This window comes from Pelobates fuscus, chromosome 6, assembly GCF_036172605.1.
Source record: "Pelobates fuscus isolate aPelFus1 chromosome 6, aPelFus1.pri, whole genome shotgun sequence".
Taxonomy (NCBI): Eukaryota; Metazoa; Chordata; class Amphibia; order Anura; family Pelobatidae; genus Pelobates; species Pelobates fuscus.
In genome coordinates, this window is record NC_086322.1 from 254,107,550 (window position 1) to 254,134,421 (window position 26,872).

General features: G+C 43.0%; 1 protein-coding gene across 1 annotated transcript in view; it reads left to right on the forward strand.

Annotated features, from left to right (window-relative positions):
• MYCBPAP (MYCBP associated protein) overlaps positions 1-26,872 on the forward strand; it is a 92,348-nt gene that overhangs the window by 30,677 nt on the left and 34,799 nt on the right. The window contains exons 3-9 of the mRNA XM_063458961.1: positions 104-263; positions 526-632; positions 780-966; positions 11,886-12,001; positions 13,149-13,299; positions 16,169-16,278; positions 26,708-26,817. Coding sequence (XP_063315031.1) covers positions 104-263; positions 526-632; positions 780-966; positions 11,886-12,001; positions 13,149-13,299; positions 16,169-16,278; positions 26,708-26,817 — 941 coding nt within the window. The remainder of the gene's footprint in view (positions 1-103; positions 264-525; positions 633-779; positions 967-11,885; positions 12,002-13,148; positions 13,300-16,168; positions 16,279-26,707; positions 26,818-26,872) is intronic.

Here is a 26,872-nt window from a genome sequence, read left to right on the forward strand (position 1 = left end):
TTTGATAGGGTTAGCAATAAGTTATTTTACCTAAATAAAATTGCTTTTAAAATTATGCAGTGTACATAAATCATTATTTATGATGCTCTTGTACTATTTGTAGGTGCGTCCTCCTCGACCAGTCAAAGTGCAGAATACATATCCTGCAACTAATCAAGTTTTAGTTAGAAAATATGATGATAAGGTGGAGAAGAAGAAAGGAGATTTGCTTGTGGCTCATCCACAATGTTCTGAATCACCAACCAGAGACTTTGTTTATTCAGGTACCCTCTTTTCCAATTACAGGTTATTAGTCTATTTTTGGCTAATATTCTCTTTTTATAAATACAAGACTATAGCAACAGATAAATACAAACATTTTCAGAGTAATAATGGCATAACCGATAGAAAATAAATAAGTTTGGTTATACCTATGGTCAATAGACAGGTGTGGTTGTGCTTTGTGGATGAATTAGAGATCTTAATACACTAGCATGACTCTATGCATAATCACTTTCATACTTCATTTATTGTCACATATTACAGAGATGGACATTCCTTTGTGTGACGTTCAAGGTGAGATCCTGCCACATAACATCCTGGGGACTTTGCAGAATCTAAAACAAGAAGCTGCAATAAGAGGAAACTCACAGGCATGGCTAATTCTTTCTAACACTTTCTTTTTATTTGTGATCAGTTGTGATGAAATTACACAAAAAAAAAATAATCTTTGAAGTTCCGCTTAGAATCATATTCCACTAGTAACAGAATCCACTGAAACCATTGCTCTATTTATTCAGGTTGTGCAGCTTATAGAAGACTCCATGAATACCGCTGCTGCTAACCTACCTTTTGAAAGTACATTTGAAAAAAGGCAACCACAACAGAAAAAAACAACTGTTTGTGACTCTCCAAAGCAAGACCTGGCTTTAAACAACTGGCAGCGTCACATGACAATGAGAAAGCACCAACAGGACAACTTATCCCGTAAGTTATGTATGAGTATATGTTCATGTACATGTTTTTAAACTGTCTGAGAAAACAAATATACACCAGATTAGCTCTAAATAATAAATTACTGCATTCTGTATGGACACTTAGTCCCATGGTTGCTTGTAACATGTTGGTCCCTATTCGTGAGTGTGGGTTGCACAATTGAGAAGACTCTCCGTCATCCTCCGACTATGCTTACATGGTCAATTGCCCTTTCACTAAACAGTGAACTGGGCTGTGTTTCAACTGATACCATCCTTTGTATGGCTGCTATCAGTTTGAAGAGCCATACAAACGATCCTGTATAATAATTTGAACTTCTCTGTGGAGATAAATTATTTGTCCCATTATCTCCTGCTGTCAATGAGGAGTTATGGTTTAAGATCTGTCTTCTTGGACCTGAATGAGACACTCCTGATTGAAGTGTCCTTTGCTGGTGTGGGACTGGTCTTGCTGCAGCTGCACAAAGAAGCCACAAACAGTTCTGTTAGTGGTGCGCATTATATATATGGCCAAAGGTTTGTTGTCAACCCTCCTAAATATTGAGTTCAGGTGTTTCCGCCTCACCCATTCATAACAAGTGCATAAAATGTAGCACATAGCAATGACATTTTCATAGGCAAACACTGTTAGTACGATGGGTCGTATTAAGGAGCTTAGTGACATGGCACTTTAACCCCTTAAGGACCAAACTTCTGGAATAAAAGGGAATCATGACATGTCACACATGTCATGTGTCCTTAAGGGGTTAAACATGCCCCCGTGCCACAAATCAGATTGTTAAAATCCTACTCTTCCAGATCTGCCTTGGTGAATTGTAAGTACTATTACTGTTAAGTGGAAGCATCTATGAGTTGTAACAGCACACCTATGGTATTACTCATACTCAGAGTGGGTAACTGTAGTGTGAAGTATGTAAAAATCATCTGTTGAATCACGCAACATCTGTGCATCGTTAATTAAATGTTTTGTTCTTTTATGGCTGAGCAGCTTTACAAATCCCTAACATCAATGTGAGCAATGCCAAGTATTGACTGGAGTGGTCCAGTGGAAACACGTTCTCTAGAGTGATGAATCATGATTTAGTATCAAGCAGTCTTCTGGAAGAATGTGGGTATGGTGGATGCTAGGATACAGAATGTGTAGTACCTACAATAAAATTTGGTGTTGGAGGGACAATGGTCTGGGGCTGTCTCTTATGGTTTGGGCTAGGCCCATTAGTTTAATTGAAGAGTCATCCTAATGCAATTGCGCAAGGATGCAGAGATATTTTAGACAATTGGACAATTCCAATTTTGTGATAAGAGGAACGTGGAAGGCCTTTTTGTGTTCCAGGATGACTGGGCCCCTGTGCAGAAATCAAGGTTTATGAAAACATGGTTTGACGATGTGTAGAGAAACACAAGTGGCCTGCACAGATCCCTGACATCATCCATATTGAAGTCAAATTGATGGTTTGCAAGACAGACCTTCTTGTCCAGTTAGTGCCAGACCTCACAAATACTCATTTGGCTGAATGGGCAGAAATTTCCACAGACACATTGCAAAACGTTATGTAAGAGTGGTGGCAGTAATGTATAGCCATAAAGGAGCCCATGCTTTTGGAATGGGGTGTTTAAAAAGCTCATATAGGTTTGATGGTCAGGTTCTAAACTATTACAGCATACCTGAACTAGGACCTCAAGACCCTAGGGCAGGGGTGGGGAACCTTCGGCTCTCCAGATGTTTTGGACTACATCTCCCTTGATGCTTTGCTAGCATTATGCCTGTAAGAGCATTATGGGAGATGAAGTCCAAAACATCTGGAGGGCCGAAGGTTCCCCACCCCTGCCCTAGGGGAATGCACAGACCACCTAGAGGGGAACATGGATGCCTGGTGCACAATGAACTTATAGACCATTACACTGTACTGGAGGCTGAAAATTCTCACTTACAGGTGAAAATGGCAGAGCTTGAAGATCGAGCCCACAGATATAATGATAGAATTCTGGGTGTCGACAAAGAGGTAACCCTGGAGAACTTATCTTTGCATTTAATGTTCTCTTTCAAGACTCTGGACCATGCTGTTACAGATAAGGATTGGCTATTAAATAGGACCCATATGTTGTCTAAACCCTGAAGTCCGTTGGACAGCATCCTGTGTGACATAGTAGCACACATACCCTTTTACCACACTAAAGAGGCCCTAATGTTTTTATTTATTTATTTATAAAATCTATTTTACAAGGATGGATACATTGAGATTTTTCTCGTTTTCAAGTATGTCCTGGGTCCACAAAACATTGCATTGTTACAATAGGATACAGTATTACGAAAATACAATATACAAACTATATACAATGCTCAAAAAAATAAAGGGAACACAAAAATAACACATCCTAGATCTGAATTAATTAAATATTCTTCTGAAATACTTTGTTCTTTACATAGTTGAATGTGCTGACAACAAAATCACACAAAAATAAAAAAATTGAACTCAAATTTTTCAACCCATGAAGGTCTGGATTTGGAGTCAAACTCAAAATTAAAGTGGAAAAACACAATACAGGTTGATCCAACTTTGATGTAATGTCCTTAAAACAAGTCAAAATGAGGCTCAGTAGTGTGTGTGGCCTCCACGTGCCTGTATGACCTCCCTACAATGCCTGTGCATGCTCCTGATGAGGTGGCGGTTGGTCTCCTGAGGGATCTCCTCCCAGACCTGGACTAAAGCATCTGCCAACTCCTGGACAGTCTGTGGTGCAACATGACAATGGTGGATGAGCGAGACATGATGTCCCAGATGTGCTCAATTGGATTCAGGTCTGGGGAATGAATGGGCCAGTCCATTGCATCAATGCCTTCGTCTTGCAGGAACTGCTGACACACTCCAGCCACATGAGGTCTAGCATTGTCTTGCATTAGGAGGAACCCAGGGCCAACCACACCAGCATATGGTCTCACAAGGGGTCTGAGGATCTCATCTCAGTACGTAGTGGCAGTCAGGCTACCTCTGGCGAGCACATGGAGGGCTGTGCGGCCCCCCCAAAGAAATGCCACCCCACACCATTACTGACCCACTGCCAAAACCGGTCATGCTGGAGGATGTAGCAGGCAGCAGAACGTACTCCACAGCGTCTCCAGACTCTGTCACGTCTGTCACATGTGGTCAGTGTGAACCTGCTTTCATCTGTGAAGAGCACAAGGCGCCAGTGGCGAATTTGCCAATCTTGGTGTTCTCTGGCAAATGCCAAACGTCCTGCATGGTGTTGGGCTGTAAGCACAACCCCCACCTGTGGACGTCGGGCCCTCATACCACCCTCTTGGAGTCTGTTTCTGACCGTTTGAGCAGACACATGCACATTTGTGGCCTGCTGGAGGTCATTTTGCAGGGCTCTGGCAATGCTCCTCCTGCTCCTCCTTGCACAAAGGCGGAGGTAGCGGTCCTGCTGCTGGGTTGTTGCCCTCCTACGGCCTCCTCCACGTCTCCTGATGTACTGGCCTGTCTCCTGGTAGTGCCTCCATGCTCTGGACACTACGCTGACAGACACAGCAAACCTTCTTGCCACAGCTCACATTGATGTGCGATCCTGGATGAGCTGCACTAGCTGAGCCACTTGTGTGGGTTGTAGACTCCGTCTCATGCTACCACTAGAGTGAAAGCACCGCCAGCATTCAAAGGTTCAAAACATCAGCCAGGAAGCATAGGAACTGAGAAGTGGTCTGTGGTCACCACCTGCAGAACCACTCCTTTATTGGGGGTGTCTTACTAATTGCCTATAATTTCCACCTGTTGTCTATCCCATTTGCACAACAGCATGTGAAATTGATTGTCACTCAGTGTTGCTTCCAAAGTGGACAGTTTGATTTCACAGAAGTGTGATTGACTTGGAGTTACATTGTGTTGTTTAAGTGTTCCTTTTATTTTTTTGAGCAGTGTGTGTATATATATATATATATATATATATATATATATATATACAGAAAAAATATGTACAGTAAAAAGATGGGGTACATTGACGTTTGTGGCAGGCTTATGCAATGTATGATCATATAGTGTAACTAAACCCCCATTATTTTTTGCCTAGATTAGGTGTTTTTAATAAAACTAGTCAAATCTGTCAGCATCAAAGTAGCTGTTTAGTTGATAAGTGAGTGTGCTGGATTTCTATTTTTACTGTACTTATTGGCCCCCAGCAGCACCCCATTTAAGCATGTTTAGGTGAGTGCAGCCAGTCCCTTGTTTTCCCATATATATATATATATATATATATATATATATATATATATATACACATACACACATATATAAATTTAATACATAACAGGTAATAAATATATTCAACCATGACAGGTGCATTCTGTGCTGAGGTATATTCCCATAGATCTCTTAAAAGATTTTACATTGAATGAAGATTTGACTGTGTCCCTGAAGTTATTCCATAATTGCGGTGCTCTGTAGAAAAAGGAGGATCGAGCCACTTTTTTTTTGTATTGTGGTATGCTAAATACCGTGCTAGTACTGGATCGGAGGTTATAGGTGGTGGGAACAGCAGCGGAGAGCATTCTACTCAGGTAGGGTGGGAGCTTCCCAGAAATGTTCTTATGCACAAGACTGGAAAGATGAACAGTGCGTCAGGATTCCAGCGACAGCCAGTTTAGCTCTTTTAACATGTCACAGTGGTGGGTAAAGTAATTACATTCTAGTACAAAGCGGCAGAACTAATTATTTAATGTATTACGTTTATCAAAGTGGGTTTGCGGTGCGGGTGCATACACTACATCCCCATAATAAATGACCGGCATTAGCATTTGTTGCACTATCTGTTTCCTTACTGTACGGCTTAGGCAGGATTTGTTTCTGTTCAGGGCACCTAGTTTTGGGTAAAGTTTTGAAGAGATTTTTTCAATGTGAAGGCCAAAGGAAAGATTGGGGTCTAGCAACATACCTAGATATTTAAAAGAGCAGACTGCTGTCAGTGTGCTATTTGAATTTGTTCTGATCCACATTTGTTGATTTTGTAGTTTATGGAATTTAGGTACAGTTCCAAACATCATTGTAACAGTCTTGTCAGTGTTTAGGAAGAGTTTAGGAAGCAAATTGGTTTTGGAGCACAGCCTCAAGCTGTGGTAGCTTGGGTTTACTAGCGTAGATTACAGTGTTGTCTGCATACATGTGTACAGTTGAAGATTTGCAGACGTTAGGCAGATCATTTATAAATAATGTGAATAGCAGGGAGCCGAGTATGGAGCCTTGGGGAACACCACATGTGACTGGAATAGGGAGGGAAGAGCTATCAGAAATGGCCACATATTGCAATTGGTCTGAAACATACGATCGAAAGCAGGTTAGCGGACGATCACCAATGCCTACGTTTTTGCAAAAGAATGCCAAGGTCTATTGTGTCAAAGGCCTTGGCAAAATCAAGGAAAATAGCTCCAGTTAAGTCTCCTTGTTCCATGCCAATTTGGATGTCGTTGCAAACTTTTAAAAGGGCAGTTGAAGTTGAGTGATTTGGACGAAAACCTGATCGATCAGGGGTCAGATAATATAATTGTTGATAATATTCACATAGTTGCTTGTTGACGCATTTTTCCAAGATTTTTGACAATACAGAGAGCAATGATATCGGGTTACAGTTAGATACCAAAGTATTGTCACCACTTTTATGGATAGGTACAACTTTTACAGTCTTCCAAAGTTTGGGTATGTATCCTGACACCGGCGATTCATTGATAAGGGTAGTGACAGGTTTAGCAATTGCTAGGGCACCTAGCTTCAGCAACATTGCTGGTATTTGATCTGGTTGACACTGGTTTTTCATTTTTTTAAAATTCTTTATTTTTCAAGATGCTTTGTTTCAATAACATTCCAATGGGTAATCGGCATACGTAACAAGGTTGGACACATAAAAAAAAAATGGAAAAAACACGTTGTTTCAGTTACATGTATAACAGTGAGTATAGCATTACTCTAAGAACTGGTGCGTTAATCTTTTTTTAACAGCATCAATTCTTTGTTTGGGGACTGCTAGAGAGAGGTCGCTCTATAATGAGCTTCTGCTTATGTTTTACTCTGATTGCGGTCCCTGTGTGTGTTGTTTACGACCTATGCTCTGAAGTGGTACATGTTTATGTTTGGGGATGCGGGTTGCAGACACTTGTCATGTGTAAAATATGTAATGTCATGCTGGTTGCAGGTTGAAGAGGTGGTTGCCTATCGTGAGTAACGTGAGCATGTGCGCTCTTGATAATGTGGTGTTGAAGTAAAGGGATATGTGACCATGCTGTGGCCCCTGACCCAGGGGGGCAGGGGGAGAGGGGTGTGGGGGATAGATACGCCATTTGGTGTTAGTGGATATGCTTGTCAGCCTAATCTGCCCTTGCTTGTGCTGGGCTCGGGCCCGTGAGGGCACTGTGTAGTGTTGCCATATTTGAGCGAGAGGGTAAAATACCCTCTACACAGTTAAATCTATTATGAACACAAACTGAAAAAAAAAAAAGAGATAAAATTGGGTTGCAAAGGTAGTCCTCGGGAGTTAGCGCCCTGCAGTCACGGTGTTTCTGGCCGTGGGTTCCTCTCTCTCGGGGTGAATGGTGTGATGGACGCTGGGTCCCATGAGGTCGCCTGGTGTTCGGAGGTTGAAGGTGCGGTCGGGTGCAGCAGACCCAGTGTGCTCAAAAAAGTCTGTGCAGCTCCCAAGTTCGGTAGCATATGTGTAGTCCCGTTTTGAGTCACTGTTAAGGAGCCGTTCGCTCCCCAGCGGTAAGCCAGACCTGCGTTTCTAAGCTGGGTTGTGACAGGCCCATATCTTTTACAGATCTGGAGGGTGGCCCTTGTAAGGGCCTGGTAGAATGTGAGGCTTGAGTTCTCGAATGTGAGCGGTGCCTTATCTTTTATTGCCGCCATAATTTGGAGCTTATCAGGTAGCGTGACGCATCTGAGAATGACGTCTCATGCCAAAGTCGTTGTGCGTTGAGTAGGGCTTGGAAGACGGTATACACTGTCTACGTTTATTCGTTTGGCCACAGTGTGAGACATGACTGTTGTCACCAGTCTTCTGACGTAGTGTGGTAGTTCTGCCACCGTGAACGCTGAGGGGATGCCCTTGATCTTGATATGTGTACGCCTCTGGCGGTCTTCAAGGGTTGCAAGCCTGAGTGACAGGATCTGGTTTTGGGCTTGAAGCTCTTGTATGGAGGTATCCACGGTGATTAAGTAGGTTTGTAGTGTTATTATTTCCTCCTCTGAGGTTCGCACCCTCTCAGTGACTGCCTGCACCTCCTTTTTAAGTAGTGCGGAGTCCGCCGCCAGTAACTTGTGGATTTCTGCCAGAAGAAGTTTTAAATCCCTCTTTTTGGTGGGTGCTGAGTCATCTGGCTGTTCATGCTGCTCAGCTTGAGAGGTTTGTGGGGATTGTGAGCTTCCAGGTCTGTCATGACCTGCTGCTGTGCCCATGTACCTAATTTGCGTGTCTTCCGCGGGAGTGGGTCTGAGTTGGGCGGGCCTCTGTAACATGGCCCCTATATCCCGACCTTCTGCCTGGTTTTGGGGCTTTTGAGAGCGCCTACCTTTGCCTGGCATTGGTGCTGGTGAGGCTGGCCGTGTCTGGGGTTGCGGGCTGTCTGCTCCGCTCGCGGTAAGGCTTCCCAGTATTCCTTCCAGGCTGTTGAGCGCTCGGTAGGCCTCATACCTGTGCTTCCTCCTCGTTGTTTTTGGTGCCTGGAAAAAAGGCATCAGTCGGTTCCTCTTGCCCTTCTGGATCCAGTTCGGTGACTGCTGAGGCTGGATTGTGTTTAGTATTGCCGATATCGGCAGGATTAGGTTTGTAAGCAGAGGAGCTTCTAGAAATGGTGTCTGATCGGGTCCGTGGTTAAGCTCCGCCCCCAGGTTTTTCATTTTTAAATGATTAAGATGTTTTTTAACGACACTAACAGGCACAGGTGTAAAATTGAATTTCTCTATATGAGAATTTTAAAGATTTGGCAGGACCTGATCTTTATTTGTGGTCTGAAAATGAGTGTGATTTGTTATCTTAGCAACCAGGGTGGTAGCACATCTAACAAAATAATTATTAAAGGCATTTGCTACATCTTGGGGGTGTTGTAGTGTTTGGTTGTCTATTTTGACAGTGGAGGGTTGGGAGTGGATTGTGGGGGATTGTATTGTATTTTTGATTTTCCAGACATTTCTTGGTTTTGATAGGTTGTTGTTCAATTTTTCACTGAAATATTGGGCCTTTGCCATTTTTGTTTGTTTTGTGCATGCATTTTGCCATTGTCTGTAAGTACAGTGATCGTTCATGGAGCCAGTACGCTTGAACTTCAGTCAACCACAGTCAATCTCTAAATTGGTACATTTGAATGAGGTCAGCTGTAACCCAGGGCAGGTGTGTCCCTTTTAGTCGCCCTCAGGAAATGTAAAAAAAAAAACCATTATAACAAAAAGGCTATCATCGCAGATCTCTCGGCCACCACACTGGCAAAATTACGAGAATACCTCACCGCAATCCCAAGTTCCTAGTGTGGTGAAATGGTGCTATCCGTGTAATTAGCTCACCTGAAGAAAGAATGAAATTTCTGCATTCATGGAACCTGATTGATGGTCATTCTCTATCTTTTCTGCTAATAAAGGCAACAACTGGTAGAAAGTTCTCTGCAGGACAGAGCATTTAAGCACATGTTTTATGTCTTGCTGGAGTACTGCATTTGCAGTTAAATCTCAAGTTTCTATTGAAACCTCCACCTGCTCCAGTCTGGATTTTCCCTGGCTAAGGTTCTCCTGTTGACTGGGATCCAAATCGACCTGGACTTTGGTGGCAAGTTTGTTCCTGTTCTCTAGTGTTTTTTTCTTATCTTTTATTTAACTCGTTTAGTTATAATATGCAGCGTGACTGTGCTCCTACTACACTTCCGCACTTGTGTACAGTTGTACAATTGTTATAAAAGCTGGGAAACCAAATGCTTTCCCGTCTTGTCGACAATTCTTGGTCTCAGCCAGAGATGGACTTCAGGTAGGAGGATATGAACCTACCCTGATTGGTCCCTTAGGTGACTCTAATGCTTTCATGTAATAGGGATCTCAATATTGCAATTGTAAATCACGATAGTTGTCTACAAAAACATGTGAAGACTGTCACGTGTGGGGACTGTCCCCTTTATAATCCACTCTGTCAAATCCAGAGCAGGCAGAAGGGCCTCTAGTATATGAGTGCCATCTATGAGGCACTATAGGAGGTGTGCTTATGTTGAGAATATACTAATGCACTACATATATTTTTTACAGATATATGCAATGTATAGATGCGAATATGGAGATTATCCTAGAAGCATCTTTTCAAATTCCACATTTTTGTATTTAGATTTAGAGTCACTAGTGCATTACTCATTTGGTATTTATTCAGACCCAAAATTTACTTTGGGAGATTGTTGTTCGAGATTATTCCTTATAAGTCGAGGACTATTCCCTATAAGTCTCCAAGGCAAGCATGAGCTTATTTTAGACTTGGGGTTATGCATATATGGTGCTATAAAAATAAACCAATAGCTGTGACTCCAATTTAGTTTTTTATTTTTATTTTTTTATTATAGAATAACGAACAGGCATGAAATATATGTCAGTGGTATAAACTAAATAAACCGGTAATAGGCATACAATGAGGTAATAAAAATATACTAGCGTTGCAAAACAAGCTAGCATGCATACAAAAATAAGTGAGAAAGGTAAGCCAAAAAGCACATACCGAAGTTGAAACGTTTTGGTGAAGCCGCATACCAGTCAGAGTCACAGAGTTATTCACTAACATGTGAATTGTCAGAAAAACTGGTTTTGGGTATTATTATTATTATTATCATTTATATAGTGCCAACAGATTCCATAGCGTATTTACAATATTATGAGAGAGGGGATGTAACTATAAATAGGACAAATACAAGAAAACTTACAGGAACAATAGGTTGAAGAGGACCCTGCTCAAAGGAACTTACAGTCTATAGGACGCGAGGTGTAAAGGTATAATTCTTAAACATGATTGATTACCTTTTGAGGTTTTAACCTTTCAAAATGATGTCATAAACACAACTTTAAAATCGTGATGAATATATTAGACCAGTGGTTCCCAAATGTTTTAGGTTCAAGGCGCCCTTAATATTTCAATATTTTTCCAAGTAAAAAAAAAATTCTAGGTGTGTGTGGGGCAGTGTGTGTATCTTGGGCAGTGTGTGTGAGGGGTACAGTGTGTGTGTATGGGGTACAGTGTGTGTGTATCTTGGGCAGTGTGTGAGGGGTACAGTGTGTGTGTATGGGGGGCAGTGTGTGTGTATGGGGGGCAGTGTGTGTGTGAGGGGTACACTGTTTGTGTGTATGGGGGGGCAGTGTGTGTGTTAGGGGGGTAATTAGTACACTTTTTTATTGTTAATTTAAAAAAATATATATATTCCCTGCTTACCTTTGCCTGGGAGGGGGGCAGTACTAATCCCTGGTGGTCTGTGGGGAAGCCCTGGTACTCCCAGTGGTGAGATTGAACTCAGGCAAGAGTTCACTCTTGCATTATTCAGAGCATTGCCGTGGTAACCGCTGCCACGCTCCCCCAGGTCCTCTCTCCCTCTCTGATCTCCCCTCCGGTCCTGCAGAGCCGGCAGGGGAGAGTGAGGCATGGTTCCCGGTGCTATGATCATATGATCATAGCACTGGGAAATATCACACAGTGCCCCTTGCAGATTACCCAATCTGAATTATTGGAATGTATGTACCTTCCACATTATATATAGTTATGTTATTATGTACGGTATTTTCTTTTTTCATATTAAAAGCATTTTTAATGGATTACTATTGAAGAGTATGTTGAAGTTTCTAGCTAACGTGAAAAAGTACTTTTTGATATTTTTACACAGGCTTCTACTGCTAGTTATATCTTTTTTTAATGTTCCTGCAGGTCAGTTGCGTAAGCCCCATGGACAGCTTATTATGAACACTGGTGAGGAATTTCGGAAGGTACAGGAAGAGAAGCAACTGATATACCGTAGCATCCCAGCAGTGGATTTAAACAAGGTATTTTAACCCCTTAAGGACCAAGGATACAACATGTTTGTGACCAAGGCCTTTATGTCACTTGCGATCATTTCTATCACAATCTCACCCTTTCTGTTCAAAGACACATATTGAGTATCATTTTTAAAGGAGAAATAGGGCTTTTGAGACCGTATATGTATAAATAACACAATATTAAATATGAATAAAATATTAAATAATTGAAAAACGCTTTACATTTAATCATTTCCACACTACAAGTGCAACTAAAGAAAATTTACTTGATTTTTAAAATGGCCAATATGTGTAGGATTGAAATTAATTAAAAGTTATAAAACAAATATAGCATGGAGCAAATTTTTTTTTTTTTTTTTTGGCATGGTGAAATCACAACTTTTATAGTAGTCACATAATCCAAAACCACTGCACAAAAGTATACGGTGTGATTGCAGCATGAGAGGGAAATCTCCTTCTTATGCTGCAACTCCTGGACATGGCGATTACTATTTGGCAGCTGTGAAAGTAAGGAAACCTCGCCAGAATCTTAGCAGAGATCCCTGAGACAGTCTTAGAACCACTGCGGCTGAGATTAACCTCTTAGCAGTGGTATTTAACCCCTTAAGGACACATGACATGTCTGACACGTCATGATTCCCTTTTATTCCAGAGGTTTGGTCCTTAAGGGGTTAAAAGGACCTAAAGGGCTTTGTGCAGAGCTCATTTGAACACTGCACACAGCTGATCTGTCAGTCTGGAGCCATTAATTGTCACCGCATCTGACAAAGGGGAACCTGAGATAACCAATGATTCCTTGGTGTCATCAGGGATATAAAGTAACCCTCCATACTAAAAAAAAAAATAACCTCTCTATTTAGTACATATACATCAAATGAATACATATACATTTATTTATTTGTGTAGTCATTGGGGTTATACATAAAAATAGCTTGCAAAAGCTGCAGTTCTTGGGCACCATATTTCTCTTTACAGATATTTAAAATGCATCAATGTTTTTCTTCTTCTCACATAGAGCAAGTTCCTACTGTGGGGTTCTATATATTATGTCATATTTTATAACATTTTGAGTGAAATTATGGTAGAATGCTATATGCTATGTCATATCAAATACAAGTTTAGTGAACGTATGGTTCATGTTCTGTCATTTCAGAATCACTATATTGGGAGTGAGTTCTGGAATGTGCCTGAGAAAATTGGCGATGAGTTAAGTGGCTTGATGATGACCCTTACTCAGTGTGAGCGTGGATACCCATTACCCGTCATTCATATCGGAAAACCGAAAAGCATCATGCAGGAAACAGGTGTGTCTGATATAAAATATTAGCATGAGGTTAAAAAGAGGACCAGACTGACAAGTATACAATGTATGGATGCAGGTCAGGAATTAAGCACTTCCTCTGGTGGTTAAAAAAAAGGAAATAGGTATTAATTAAATACTACTGCAGCACACCAATAAATAGTTAAAATAGTTTATTAATTCAAAACTCATATAATGTAAAAGCATTGTGTTTTAGTAATAGTTCATGGTGGCAAAATAATAAAAAAGAAAGATAACATAATATACATTATGATATAATATTATAATATGCATGAAGCACACATATCCAATGAGCAATAAATTAAACAAATAATGCCAGTCAACTGTATAGATAGCTTAGGTCGGTGACAGAGTAGCATGAAAACCCAAACCACAATGGAGAACACACAAGTGAGGTGGATAAACATGATCAGACTAAACAAGTACCTGAAGTCCGATCTAATGTAGAGAACACATTCACATGGGGCCGATGCCAAGAAAACTATCAAAGAGGACTAGGAGGAAAAAGAGAAACAGGAATAAATTCACAACCAACAGAAAAGGGCCCTGTCGATATTAAGACCTGTAGAATGCAGAGTATTTAACTGATAAATCTAGTAGTGTTTTCTTTGTTTTAAACTGATCACTACCCCTGTTAGGTGTCTTGACATGTTCAATGGCAGTAAATATCAATTGAGAGATAACATGCAAACGTATTCTGAAAATGCTTCGCTACCGAGGAGGTTTCATTCTGATGTCTTGTGTTACTTTTATGTTTGCTAATACATACACCAAAACAATGGCATGGCACATGTGCCAACCCACATGGGCATTTGGGCAAATAGACCACATGATCTGTCTGGCAATTCATGAGGTCACACATGGGGTATTGTTTGCTTGACATAGGATTGTAAAATGTGTCAAAGCGTATCACACTATTACAAATGGTGCAGTGCCCACATGAATACATGCTCTTAAAATGCCACAGTGGTTTTCCCTTATTCAGTGCATTTATGAGGCTATCCCTTCAATTTCTAGACCCTTTGTAGGACATTGTGGGGAGTTTTAAACAGATCACCCAATTTGTAGTCTGCATTGAGTACTTTTGTACATTGTGGTACTTTTTCCAACTTTTTCCACCAACTTAAAGAAGTTTCCACAGTCACATTGTTCTGTGAGGGAGCAAAGTTGCTCCTAAGTTTGCACTTGGTAAAGTCAAGATTTGATCCAGGTTTGATTTGAGACAAAGCCAATACCTTTACCCAATCTCAGTTCCTCCGTGTCAGAGAACAATTGTGGTAAGATGTTGATTACCATTTTCTCTGGGTCCTTTGTCGATCTGGGAAATGTCTCGATTTTGTTCCTAGACTCGTTGGGATGTCTGAATGCACAGGAGCGACCACCTCGCCATCTCCTTTTCTCGGTCATTGGCCTCTCCCCAAAAATTGTGTTCCTGGTTGCTGAGCTTTGACCAGTATAATTTGTTACATTTTTGTCATTGGATTTGTTTGTGTCATGTATATTATGTTATTATCTTTCTTTTTGAATATTCTGTCACTATGTACTATTATATTGTCACAGTGCTTGGGTAAGATGTGTTACTCCATGATGTTCTATGATTTAATAAACTATGTTTGACTGTTTACTGGTGTGCTTCAGTAGTTTATACTACTTATATATAGCTATAGGAGTTGTGCCTGGAAAATCCTTGCATGTAGGAGTATGAAATGACACAAAATACAAAAAAAAAGAAAAATAGTGTAGTATGTTCATGAACTCAATGGGAGGTAAGAAAAGAAGTGCACTTCCACTTTTAAGAGCATTTAACAGATAAACCTTGCGTATGGATGGAGCTATGCTTCTTACCAAAGAATAAAATAAGTTTCAATAAAATAATCCTCCCAGATTGATTAGTGTTCTGTCAAATTTCACTACTCGGTACAATCTCCACTTTGGGATGTATGGCTTAGTGATGTCCTCACTGTGAATATAAAAGACAAAACAGAACTATTCAGTGCACACTGTGATGAAAGTAAATACTCCTTAATTAAAAACTACTTACAAGGTGAAGAGCAAACCGAGGTATTTTCCCCACCATGGAAAACCTGTCCAGAAGGCAATGGGTGATAAAGGAAGGTCCAGGAGTTGAAAAAAAAACAAACAAAAAAAAAACTTACTGGTTAATCCTTTAAAAAATGGCATAAAAGGGAAATAAAATTGAAAAATGTCAAAGTCAGCACTTAATCCATTAAAGGTCGTTGTTCACATGCGTTAAGAATATGCATTTTTTTTATCCAAAATTATTATATAATTGTTTTTATAAAAGTTAGGAATATTCAGGGACTACAAAGTATTATGCTAACTCATGCAACGATAATGACGTGCACACCCAATACTCTAATAATTAGTCTTCCTTGGGTACCAAATTAAAGAGACAACGCTGTCTACCCTGCAACTATAGAGAAGAAAGTCCTAGTACAGATCTGCTTTATCATTTGCTGTTTATACTTCTTGTCCCTTCAAAAAAGCTGTATATATTACATCATGTAATGTTATACAGTATTTATTAGCTAATCACTTATATATAGCTAATCACTTGCATATAGATGTTTAAATGTTTGATTTGGATAACTCCCTAGTAATCTCATTTGAGCAGAGCCCTCAACACCCTCAGTTCCTATGCATCCGTTTCTTCTTGTTGTAAATACATGTTTGTTAGTCCACCAATTGTACAGCTCCATGGGATTTGTTGGCACTTTATAAATGATAATAATTACTATGTATAGTTATTTGCTTGTACATGTTTTTTTGCAATTTTTTTACAATCACAAAATTACTGTATTTCTCTTTGCATCTCTCTTACCTTAACTCAGGCCACCTAGATCGTCCACTATTTCATAACACGTGGGATAAAAGTCAGTATCTCCAGTATCGTAGACACGAATTGAGAGCTATCATGGAAGAACTCAACTTTTCTAAACCGGTGAGGGTCTATATAGTACTTAAAATGGCTGTACATTGCTGTGAGATAGTGGTGCTGCTTGCCAAGGTAAAATGCAAACATAAATAAAACCTTAAAGGAATTTAGCAAATTGTATCAAAATACTAAATTGTATCAAATCCATTGAGATCTGTTAAAGTAGTTGGAATTGTAGTTGGAATTCCCTAACAATCCTGATTTAAAAACACAATTTTAGCATCTTGACAATTTCAAAAAGCATGGTTTTATATATATATATATATATATATACTCCCTCGATATCATGACACTTTTTGTCTTAAAATTTCTCTGAAACTGCTATGTATACAGCAGGCAGGGTTAATCCTAGATGGACCTGGCATCAAGACCACTTCATTACGCTGAAGTGGTCTGGGTGCCTATAGTGGTCCTTTAAACAAGTGAGCAATCCATAAAAACAAAAAAATATATGATCAATATATAATGATATTGGGCAAAATATGCTTCCTCTCTCGAAAACTAATGGTTAAAAAGTCATAAGCTTACATAAAAAATGGAGATTATATAAAAAATTCCCACTACATTTGGTACAAACTAGCGAAATAAAGGCCCCAGTATATGGATTAAAATATGCTATTTGAGATATGCTGAAGTGTCTTCTTTAAGAAATGGTAATTGTTGTGAGGTAGTTTGAACTTGCAAATGCTAGAATGCTCCAAAATGAGACGTAGCTCCATTAAATCCATCTATGAAAATGTAGTCTTAACCTGAAGTTATAAAGTATCTTATATGTCACTGCAATATCACCAAATAGTGACAAATCCAGACACTGGTGGAAAAATATTGACATGTTAAGGCACAATACATACCATATGAGATACCCTGGTATATTTGCTTTAAAAAATGATAAGGTAATTTGAACAGTTAAACTGTAATTTAAACAGTCAAACTGGTACAATGCTCCAAAATGAGACATAGACCCATCAAATCCATCCATTTAGGTCACACCTAAAAAAGCTGAAATGGTGTGGTCAGTTATATGGCATTGTAACTTCATAAGATTGTCCCTATGACATATATTGGTGGTATTTTTGTACTCAGAAGATGTCGCTGGGCATAATCTGTTGTTTTTTTTTTTTTATCACAGTGGCACACATTAGTTTACAAAATACCTAGCAAAAAATGAAATGGGAATGTAAAAAATGCAACAATTTCCCCGCCCCCCCACAAACTTTGATGTAAAGTTCTAAAAAATGGTGACATGTTAAGGCACAATATACACCATAAGAGATACCCTGGAGTGCCTACTTTCACAAATGGTAGGCCTTTATGCTGTAATTTGAACAGTCAAACTGCTACAATACTGCAAAATGAGACATAGGCCCATCAAATCCATTAATCAAAATTCGAACTATAAAAACTGAAATGGTCATGTCTCTTACATGGCACTGTAGCTTCACAGGATAGTGTTTACTACATACATTGGTGGTATTGTTGTACTCAAAAGATGTAGCTGAACACAATAATGGGTTTTATACGGGATTAGCACATCAGGTTTACAAAATACAGTGGAACCTCGGAACTCGAACTTAATCTGTTTCAGAAGGTTGTTTGAGAACCGAGTTGTTCGAAAACCGGATCAAAATTTTCCAAAATGAATTAATGTAAATTAGATTAATCCGTTCTAGACCCCCAAAAGTACAGCATTTTAACACCCATTTTACAGCTCAATAATACCTTAAATGCATAAAATCATACAGAAAACCAAAAAAACACAATGTAAATGAAATTAAAATGTAACTTCACTTTACCTGTCAGCTCTGTTTGCTGACAGAATGGAGCTGTTTGCTGACAGAATGGAGCTCTGTTCGCAGACAGAATAGAACTCTGTTCGCTTTGTCTAGTGCTAGGAGGCCGACGCGTTATACCAACAAGGTTCCAAAGTGGTACCAACGAGGTTAATGCTGTGTGATTTTGTTATAATACCAAGATATTTTTTTCTCAAATATTTTGTTTGAATACCGAATTGTTTGAGTACAGAACCGAGGTACAGAACCGAGGTTCCACTGTACAAATGAAAAAAACTGGCCGTTATATTGGCCGTTAAATGGCTACCTCAAAAGTGTCAAAATAACCTAAATAGGTAAATAGCTTAAGATTTCTACTTTATATAAATATATACTTTTGTGTGGCACATTTATTTTCTGTGATGATTTTTACGTTTACAAGTTAAACATACCAAATTTTAAAATCGCTCCACATTGAAATTTTTGTTTATTCCTTGTACTTTGTTACCTGTAACTACCAAAAATAAACTGATATCCTAGACATGTGATGTATTCGGTAAATCAGGAAAATAAAAAAATAAATATTAAATTTGTGGTGGGTATAATAAATGAAAAATATGTAAATTGCAGTTGAACACACACATAGAAAAAATGCACAGATGACTTTGGTCCTTAAGTGAAAAACAAGCAAACAAAGCTTAGCCCTTAAAGGGGTTAAAAATATATATATTTATAAAATTATATCAATATATTACAAAATATAAAATAATACAAAATGTAAATATTTTTCATAATATTAAATAATTTTAAAAGTTTATCCAAACATTTTAAACCATTTGGAAAGCCATACCAACAATATTAAATACAGGCCGTAATGTCAAAACAATTTATTTATTTTTGACAATCTTTATTTTACATTTTTTGTTTGACAAATATGTTAAAGAGCAAGGTACAAAACAACTATGTCGTTGCACATCTTTACGATATTACATCTCGATTGTTACTAAACGATTATTAACAAACACATCACAAGTCAATATGCGTGGAGGTTATGCGTGTGGATTCAAACAATAATATCAACTCCTGTAGGTAGGTAAACATTCTTTGACAGGATTTGAGGAGCAGAAGAATAACTAGTCACCTGTGAAAACCTACTGGGTTACATACAGGGTCGTGTGGTGTCTTGTTGGCTTTGTGGTAACACGGTGCTATGCATTTACATATCTGTGGGTAGAAATACCTTTCGTATCTTCCTTCCCTTTACCCTCCTATATTTTTCATTTATCGTTTGTCATTTTACATGTAGAGTAGTGGGTGAGTTATAGCACAGCGGTATAGGTAACATTTTAACGTCGTAACTTTCCGAATGTTAGGAGACTATTAGCCGATGGATACCCTAGTCGAGTATAATTAGGGGTGGTGAGCGTTAGACTGGGCAATAGTGTCTACTCCTACAATGGGTTCTATAAACCTCGATGTGTCGAGGGCTTCAGGAGCATAGTCGGGCACTCTTAGAAACTTGCCAGTTTGCATGCAAGGCTGTCTAGTGTCATGATTGTAGTTTAGCGTTATGTTTTCGCTCTATTACATTTCGATAGGGGGCTTCCACCTCCCGTGTTTAGAACCTTGTCTTGGTGTGTTTCCCTAGTAGTCGTATCGAGAACAGGTAGCTCGTGAGAACTGTCTGCGTCCGCTCGTTATTGAGCGAGTCTCTCCTAAGTCAGGGCTGGTAGCGCCTATAGTGTATCTTTTTTTTTTCCCCCTGATCATGGTCAAATATTCTCTGCCATCTGTCTCAGTCGAGGGGTGGTGGGGTTTACTGTCAGAGGTCCCGTCAGGGGGGTGGTGTGTTTGGTGTGTCTGCGGGCTCTTGGAGTGTCGTACTTGGGGTCTGTAATTTGTTGGCTAAGTATGTCGCCCACGGATACCAGGTCAGTGCACATTGCTCCTGTCTCCCATGGAGATCGGCTGTTAGTGATTCCATAGAATGAATATCTTCCACCTTGGCTATCCATTGCTGGAGGGTGGGAGTCCCTGTCTGCTTCCACATCGCTGGGATGAGGGACTTGGCAGCATTAAGGAGCGGTAGCGTAATATACTTCTTATATGCTTTTAGGGGTGTGGGGGTGTAGTGCAATAGCATTGTCAGGGGGTTTAAGGGCATCTCAGCGCCTGTGACTGTGCGGATCTCTCCTCTGATCCTTTCCCAGTATGGGATGATCTTAGGACACGTCCACCATATGTGGTGGTATGTGCCGGGGTGAGTGCCGCATCTCCAGCAGGTGTCTGGTGTGTTCTCTTGCATGCGATGAAGTATGTCGGGGGACCTATACCATCGGGTTAAGATTTTGTAATTCAGTTCCTGGAATTTTGTGTTGATTGTGCTTTTATGTGTGAGGGTGAAGATCTTGTCCCAGTCCTGTGTGGTTAGGGTTTCTCCTGAGTCAGCCTCCCAATGGGTCTTGAATCTAAGCACCACATCGTCCCTAGTCTGGGCTATGAGTAGGGCGTATAGTGTCGAGATGCCCCTGGGAGTGTGTGAGCGGCGTGTGCACAGGAGTTCAAAGCTAGTGAGGGGTCTGTGTAGGTGCCCTCGTCCCGTTAGAGTTTGATAATATGTTTTGACTTGGTGGTACCTAAACTGATCGAGCAGCGTAGGCGTTCTGTCAGGGCATAGGTCTCCGAGAGTTTTGAGTCCTCGTGGGCCGAGCCACTGATGTAGGTATGTCCAGTCGGACCCTTGGAGGCCGGCCAAATCGCCTGGGTGGAGGGAATCGGCAAGGTCCGGGTTATGTGTGATGGGCGTGAGGGGGCTAGGCGAGGAGGTTAGTTGTAGTCGGTAGCGGGAAGCCATCCATACTCGAAGCGTGGCGTCTATTAAGGGGTTATTGGAGCGTAGGTCTGAGTTAGTGGTGGTGTGTAGCCACAGTTTGGAGGGGATAGATTTAGCTGCCTGCTCTAGTTCCAGGGTCACCCACTGTTTTGAGGGTTGTTGTACGTGCCAATCAGTGAGTCTGTGAAGGTGTGCGGCGCGGTGGTACGTCTCTATGGAGGGCAGTCCCATGCCTCCCATCTGTTTTGGTAGTTCTAGGGTGGTTCTTTTCGTGCGGGTAGGTCGGGAGCTCCAGACAAATCGGCGGACTGCGGTTGACATGGAGCGAAAGAAGGCTCTAGGTACCGTGGTTGGCACCGTCTGGAATAGGTAGAGTATTCAGGCCAGCACGTTCATGTTAACTGCATTCATACGGCCAAACCAAGAGATGTAATACGAGGACCACCTCTCGAGGTCAGCCTGCAGTGATTGCAGCAACGGCAGGTAATTAAGGTGGTACAGGAGTGTCAGAACTTTGGGTAACCAGATTCCTAAGTATTTTACCTTGGTGTGGCACCATTTAAATCAGTATTGGGCATAGAGGTGTGTCGGGTGGTCGCCTGGGGTTGGTAAGTGGAGGGCTTCGGACTTATCGGTGTTAAGTTTCAGGTTGGAAATCACCCCGAATTCCTGGAAAGACGCGAGGAGGTTCGGCAGTGAGATTAGTGGCTGCGTAAGAAAGAATAGCATGTCATCTGCGTAAGCTGCTACTCTGTATTCTATGCGCCCCACAGCGAATCCCGTGATTCCCCCATTCCGTCTGACCGCCCCCAGGAATGGTTCCAGGGAGAGGGCAAACAGGAGGGGGGAGAGTGGACATCCCTGCCGGGTGCCATTACGAATCGAGAAGGGGGCCGACAGAGCTCCATTGATGCGGACCCTCGCTGTGGGAGTCGTGTATAAGGAGAGCACCCAGGACAGCATATGTGGTCCGAATCCCATGTGCTCCAGTGTATTCTCTAGATACGTCCAGTCGACCCGGTCGAAAGCTTTTTCTGCGTCAGTTGATAATAGCAGTAGCTCCTTCCGACGCGACCGAGCGATGTGTAATATGTTTAGAGCTTTAATGGTGTTATCTCTCCCCTCCCTCCCAGGGATAAAGCCGACCTGATCTGAGTGTATCAGGTCGGGAAGGTATTTCGCGATTCGTAGGGCAATGGTTTTGGCAAATAGCTTCAGGTCCGCATTTAATAAAGATATGGGGCGATAGCTCGAGCATTGCGTAGGATCTAGTGTGTCTGTGGGGCAGCTAGTGTGTCTGTGGGGAAGCGGCCCTCTTCGATTAGGGAGTTAAGGCCCCGGAGGAGGTTAGGTAGGAGAATGTCTCGGAATGTGCAAATGTATATCAGAGGGAGACCGTCAGGACCCGGAGCCCTGTGTGTTTTAGACTGTTTCAACGCCGCAATAAGTTCCTCTATCGTTAAGGGTCGCTCCAAGTCTTCTCTAACCTCAGCGGTCAGCTTCCTATCTATGTTTCGACTTAGGAATTCTGAAATCAGGGTTCGGCGCCGTGTTTGAGCTGCTTCAGTGGTGGGTTGGGGGATGTTGTAGAGTCCTGTGTAATATTCTACAAATGCTCGCTGTATCCCGTCAGGTAGACACGTTTCAGCTTTATCACGGGGTTTGATCTTGTGTTTGCCCTTCGGCGGTCCTGGAGCTGGCGAGCCAGCAGCCTGCCGCTCTTGTCTGAGTGTTCATAAAAAAAACGCGCGGATCGCCTAAGGGTGTGTAAGAGTCCCTGGGCCAATATGTCTCGCCTTTGTCGTCGGAGCTCCGTCAGTCGGAGGAAGGTGTCAGGATCGGGACAGGGATCCAACACGCAGAGTACAAACAGTAGCCAGATACGTATACCGGACCTTAGAATGGCCGGACTAACGTAAGTAGTACAGTATAGAATGGTCAAAGACAAGCCGAGGTCGAGGGTAACAGAAGACAGGTAAGCGAGAGACAAGCCGAATCAAGGGTAACAGAGATAAGCAGAGTAAGGTAAACAAGCCGGGTCAAAACCAAAAGGGATAATAGAATACACAAGCACTGAGTGACTAGAACAAGCTAGAACCACGACAGGGCAATGAGCTAATGAAAGAAGCTCTGTTAAATACCCTGTTCAGAGCAGTAACCACGCCTCCGAGGCGTCCTGATTGGTCCTGCAGCAATTGAGTGACAGGTCGTTCCGGAGGAGTGTCCTGATGACAACTTCCTGCCTAGATGCTGTAAAAGGCAGTCACTCCCTCGCGGCCGGCCTTGCATGACCGGATAGACCGTGGGGAAGGGAGCCATCAGGCCGTCTGGATGGAGGAACAGCTAAGGCTCTACCTCTTTCGGAGGTAGAGACCACAGGTACCCTGACAGAAGGTGACTCGTCCGGAGGTTGGTGATTTGTGCGTTTAACGAGGTAAGCTGTTGTGTGTGTTCTTTCTTCCTTTGTGTGCAGGCCCTAATATAGTGTCCCCTCATGACGCATTTGTGCGCCTCCCAGATGGTCAGGGGGGGGGGGGGGCGTGTCTGGAGTGTTGTTTGTGTCAAAGTATTGTGTCAGGGCAAGTCTGATTGGTTCCGTGTCTTCTAATTTAAGTAGTAAGTTTTCGTTTAGCTTCCATGCTCTTTCTGCAGGTTTGTGTAGCGGGGATTGAATCTGTACTATAATTGGTGCGTGGTCTGAGTCCGTTAGCGGACCGATATTCGCCTGGCGGAGCAGGGGCAAGACTTCCTGTGCTAGGAAAACGTAGTCTATACGGTTGTAGCGCTGATGTACTGTTGAATAGTAGGAATAATCCCTACCAACCGGGTTCGCCGCCCTCCGGGCAATCTACTAGGCCACTCCGAGCCAATGCCCTTCCCGTAGCGCGTATGCAATGACCTGGTATTGCGCACTCTCCCCTGGATGTGTCTATCCTAGCGTCTAGCGGTGTGTTTAGGTCTCCCGCTACAATCAGGATGCCTTCCCTGAATTGGTTTAGTAAAGTCAGTGTTTTATTTAAGAAGACGTGCTGTTTGCGGTTCGGGGAGTACAGACAGGCAAACGTGTACGTGTGTTGCGCTATGGTCCCTTTAATAAATAGGTATCTACCCCCAGGATCTTTCAGGTTGTCTACGTGTATGAATGGGACATTGCGGGAGAAAATAATTGCTACACCCGCTTTTTTGTTGTTCGGGTGATTAGCGTAATATCCTATGGGGTAGCGCCCATTTCTTATGGTTGGGGCCTCTGTACCTTTCAGGTGTGTTTCCTGCAGGAACGCCACCGAGACGCGCTCCGACCATAGGGCTCTAAGTACCTGGGAACGCTTCTCGGGTACGTTCAGGCCTCTAATGTTATTGGACCACAGGGTGAGCGGAGCGGGCTTATAGTTGGAGCCCATCCTTGGGTGTGCTCGTAGGGGGAAACGGGTGTGGTGGAAGTCAGTGAGGTGGAGATTGGAGAAGGAACTGGGTGTAGTCCGGTCAATGTCTAGGGATAGGGTGTCTGTCCGTGTAGAAGGTAACTGTGACTCGATTCGGGGTCAGTCGCCTACCGGTGTGCAGGCCTCCTAAAGGGCGCCTCCGGATTGGTCACCGAATATATGTACAGTGCGAGTACGTCACTTGGGCCGTTGGCCGGCTGGTCTGGGGTGTTAGATCGTGGGTATTGCGCCGCTCTTTCGGCACCCAGCTCACCAGTTATGCCTATTGGAGTAGGGTCTACCCAGGTATGGGGGCGGCAAACGTCAAAGCTACGGTATAGCGGTCTGCAGGCTAGGGTTTGCGGGCCTACGGGATTAACTGTGGTGGGCTTCGGTAGGTCGTTAATGCCCACGGCTTTAGCGAGAGGCCGGTCCCCCCCAGGGAGCCCCCCTCAGGGCCGCCCACCCCCACCCGAAACCCGGTGTTACCTCCTTCGTGTACCAGGGTGTGGGTAGAAAAGCGAGATTGGTAACTGGAAAACATAGCAAACACAATAAACATATTAAACATAACTGTTCGTACAACCCACACCGCTTAATCAAACTTTCCCCCCCCCCTCCTCCCTCCCGTCTACCATCGGTTGAGTCCGCCATCTGCTGCCACCTAGGGCAGTGTCTGCCTGTTCAGCCGTTGTGTTTGCCAGACACTGCTGGTTAGGCCAGAGCTAGACCATGAGCCTCCGAGGGTGGGCATGTGGTAGCTCCATTCCTGGCAGGGGGCGGCTTGGGCTGTTAACTTCAGCTGGGGCCTCTCGTGTAACGACTTATCAAATGGCGGGGCATGTCTATCAGTGGGGCCCAAAGCTAGTGTTCAGCACTGCATCGGTTATGTCCCTCTGTACGTAAGCTTGCATGGCCCCCATCCCATTCAAACCCCCCGCACCATAAGTCAAGAACCCCAGGGCCCGGTGGGAGGCAGCTCTGTAAAGGGGCTATATGGTGCGGAACAAGGGCTGGTGTCAAGTACATACCCATCTGTGCAGTGTCACCCCAGGTGGTGAGCGGAGTGGTCAGTGCCGGGTGGTGGTCTCTCGGGGGGGGTGACCAGGGTGCTGCGGCGTGGACTGCCCAGCATTCTACATTCCAGTATCAGGGTGGGCTCGCGGGCCTACAGGAGGGGCGCCGGCCACCGATGGGCCCCCCTAGGGGTGAAGGCCCAATTAACCAGAGCCTGTTATTCCTCGTGGCTGTCCGGGCCGCCTCGCCAGAACCCCGGACCAGTGAGGCCCGTGCCTGGCCTCCCGGTCGGTGCAGGTGGGCGTTGTGGTTGCCTTTCCAATATCCAGTTGGAGATCGTGACAGCTGGGAGGCCTGCGGTTCGGAGAAAGCGCGGTACATCAGCCGGCCAGCGTAAGATGTGCCACGTGTTGCCTACTTTAGCCTGCAGGCTGAAGGGGAATCCCCATTTGTACTGTATCCGTCGGTCTCTGAGCAGGGTGGTGAGCGGGCGTAGTGCTCTTCTCGCTTCCAGGGTGAACACGGATAGGTCCTGGAACAGGGAGATTTGTGCATCCATGTAAGTGAGGTTCTGCATGTTTCTTGCCTCTCTCATTATTTCATCTTTTAAAGCGTAGGAGAGTAGGCAGCAAATTATGTCCCTTGGAGGACCCTCTGCGGTCGCAGGACGTAGGGCCCTGTGTGCCCTTTCTATCCCAAAATCCGCCGGTGCTCTGTTACCTAGTATGTGGTTGAATAGGCCCGGCAGTAATTCAGGTAGTGCTTCTCCGGCAATCTCTGGGAGGCCTCGTATGCGGATATTATTCTCCGCCCTCGGTTGTCGAGATCCTCCAGGTGCCTCCTGAGTTCAAGTATGACTTCTGTCTGCAGACATTTTGGTGCGGGAGTCCTCCCTGCCTGGATCTTGTGGCAGGCTATCATTACTGCTCGCGTCAGGGGATGCCGGCGCCATCTTGGGCGCGGCCTGGGCCGACCGCATGTCTCGCGGTGTGCTGTCTATGGGACCCGTGCTGCGACCTGGCGATCCCGTCTGGGAAGGGCCAGGGGTGTTTGGGCGTCTGGTTTTCCCCATCCTGGGTCTCGTTATGCGGGTGTATCGGTGCTTTCGGTGAGCTGGGGCCTAGGAGCTGCAGGGAGATGCGACTTACTCCATACCCGGTCAGGCCACGCCCCCGTCAAAACAATTTTAACATTTTATAATGTTTGCACACTTGCTTTGATGTTGGACTAGTTCACAATTTAAACAAATACAAAGAAACTACCAAATGATGAACAAAGAAACTAACAAATGATGAACACAGACTGGGATAGACTGGAATCTTAGAAGGACTTCATGTAAGAATGTAACCCATGTGTGGTGAATTCCTGGTCTTATATTTTCCAATTTCCTTTAGGAAATAGAAGGCCTTGAAGTGATTGGACGGGGGAATTGTTTCACATCTATGTCTTCTGATTTTCTGCTGGATACAAATGAAACGGTTGACATTTCTTTAAAAGAAAACAAGTGAGTTCAAGTGAAAGTTTTTGTGTGTTCATTAATACAATATACGATATAGTCT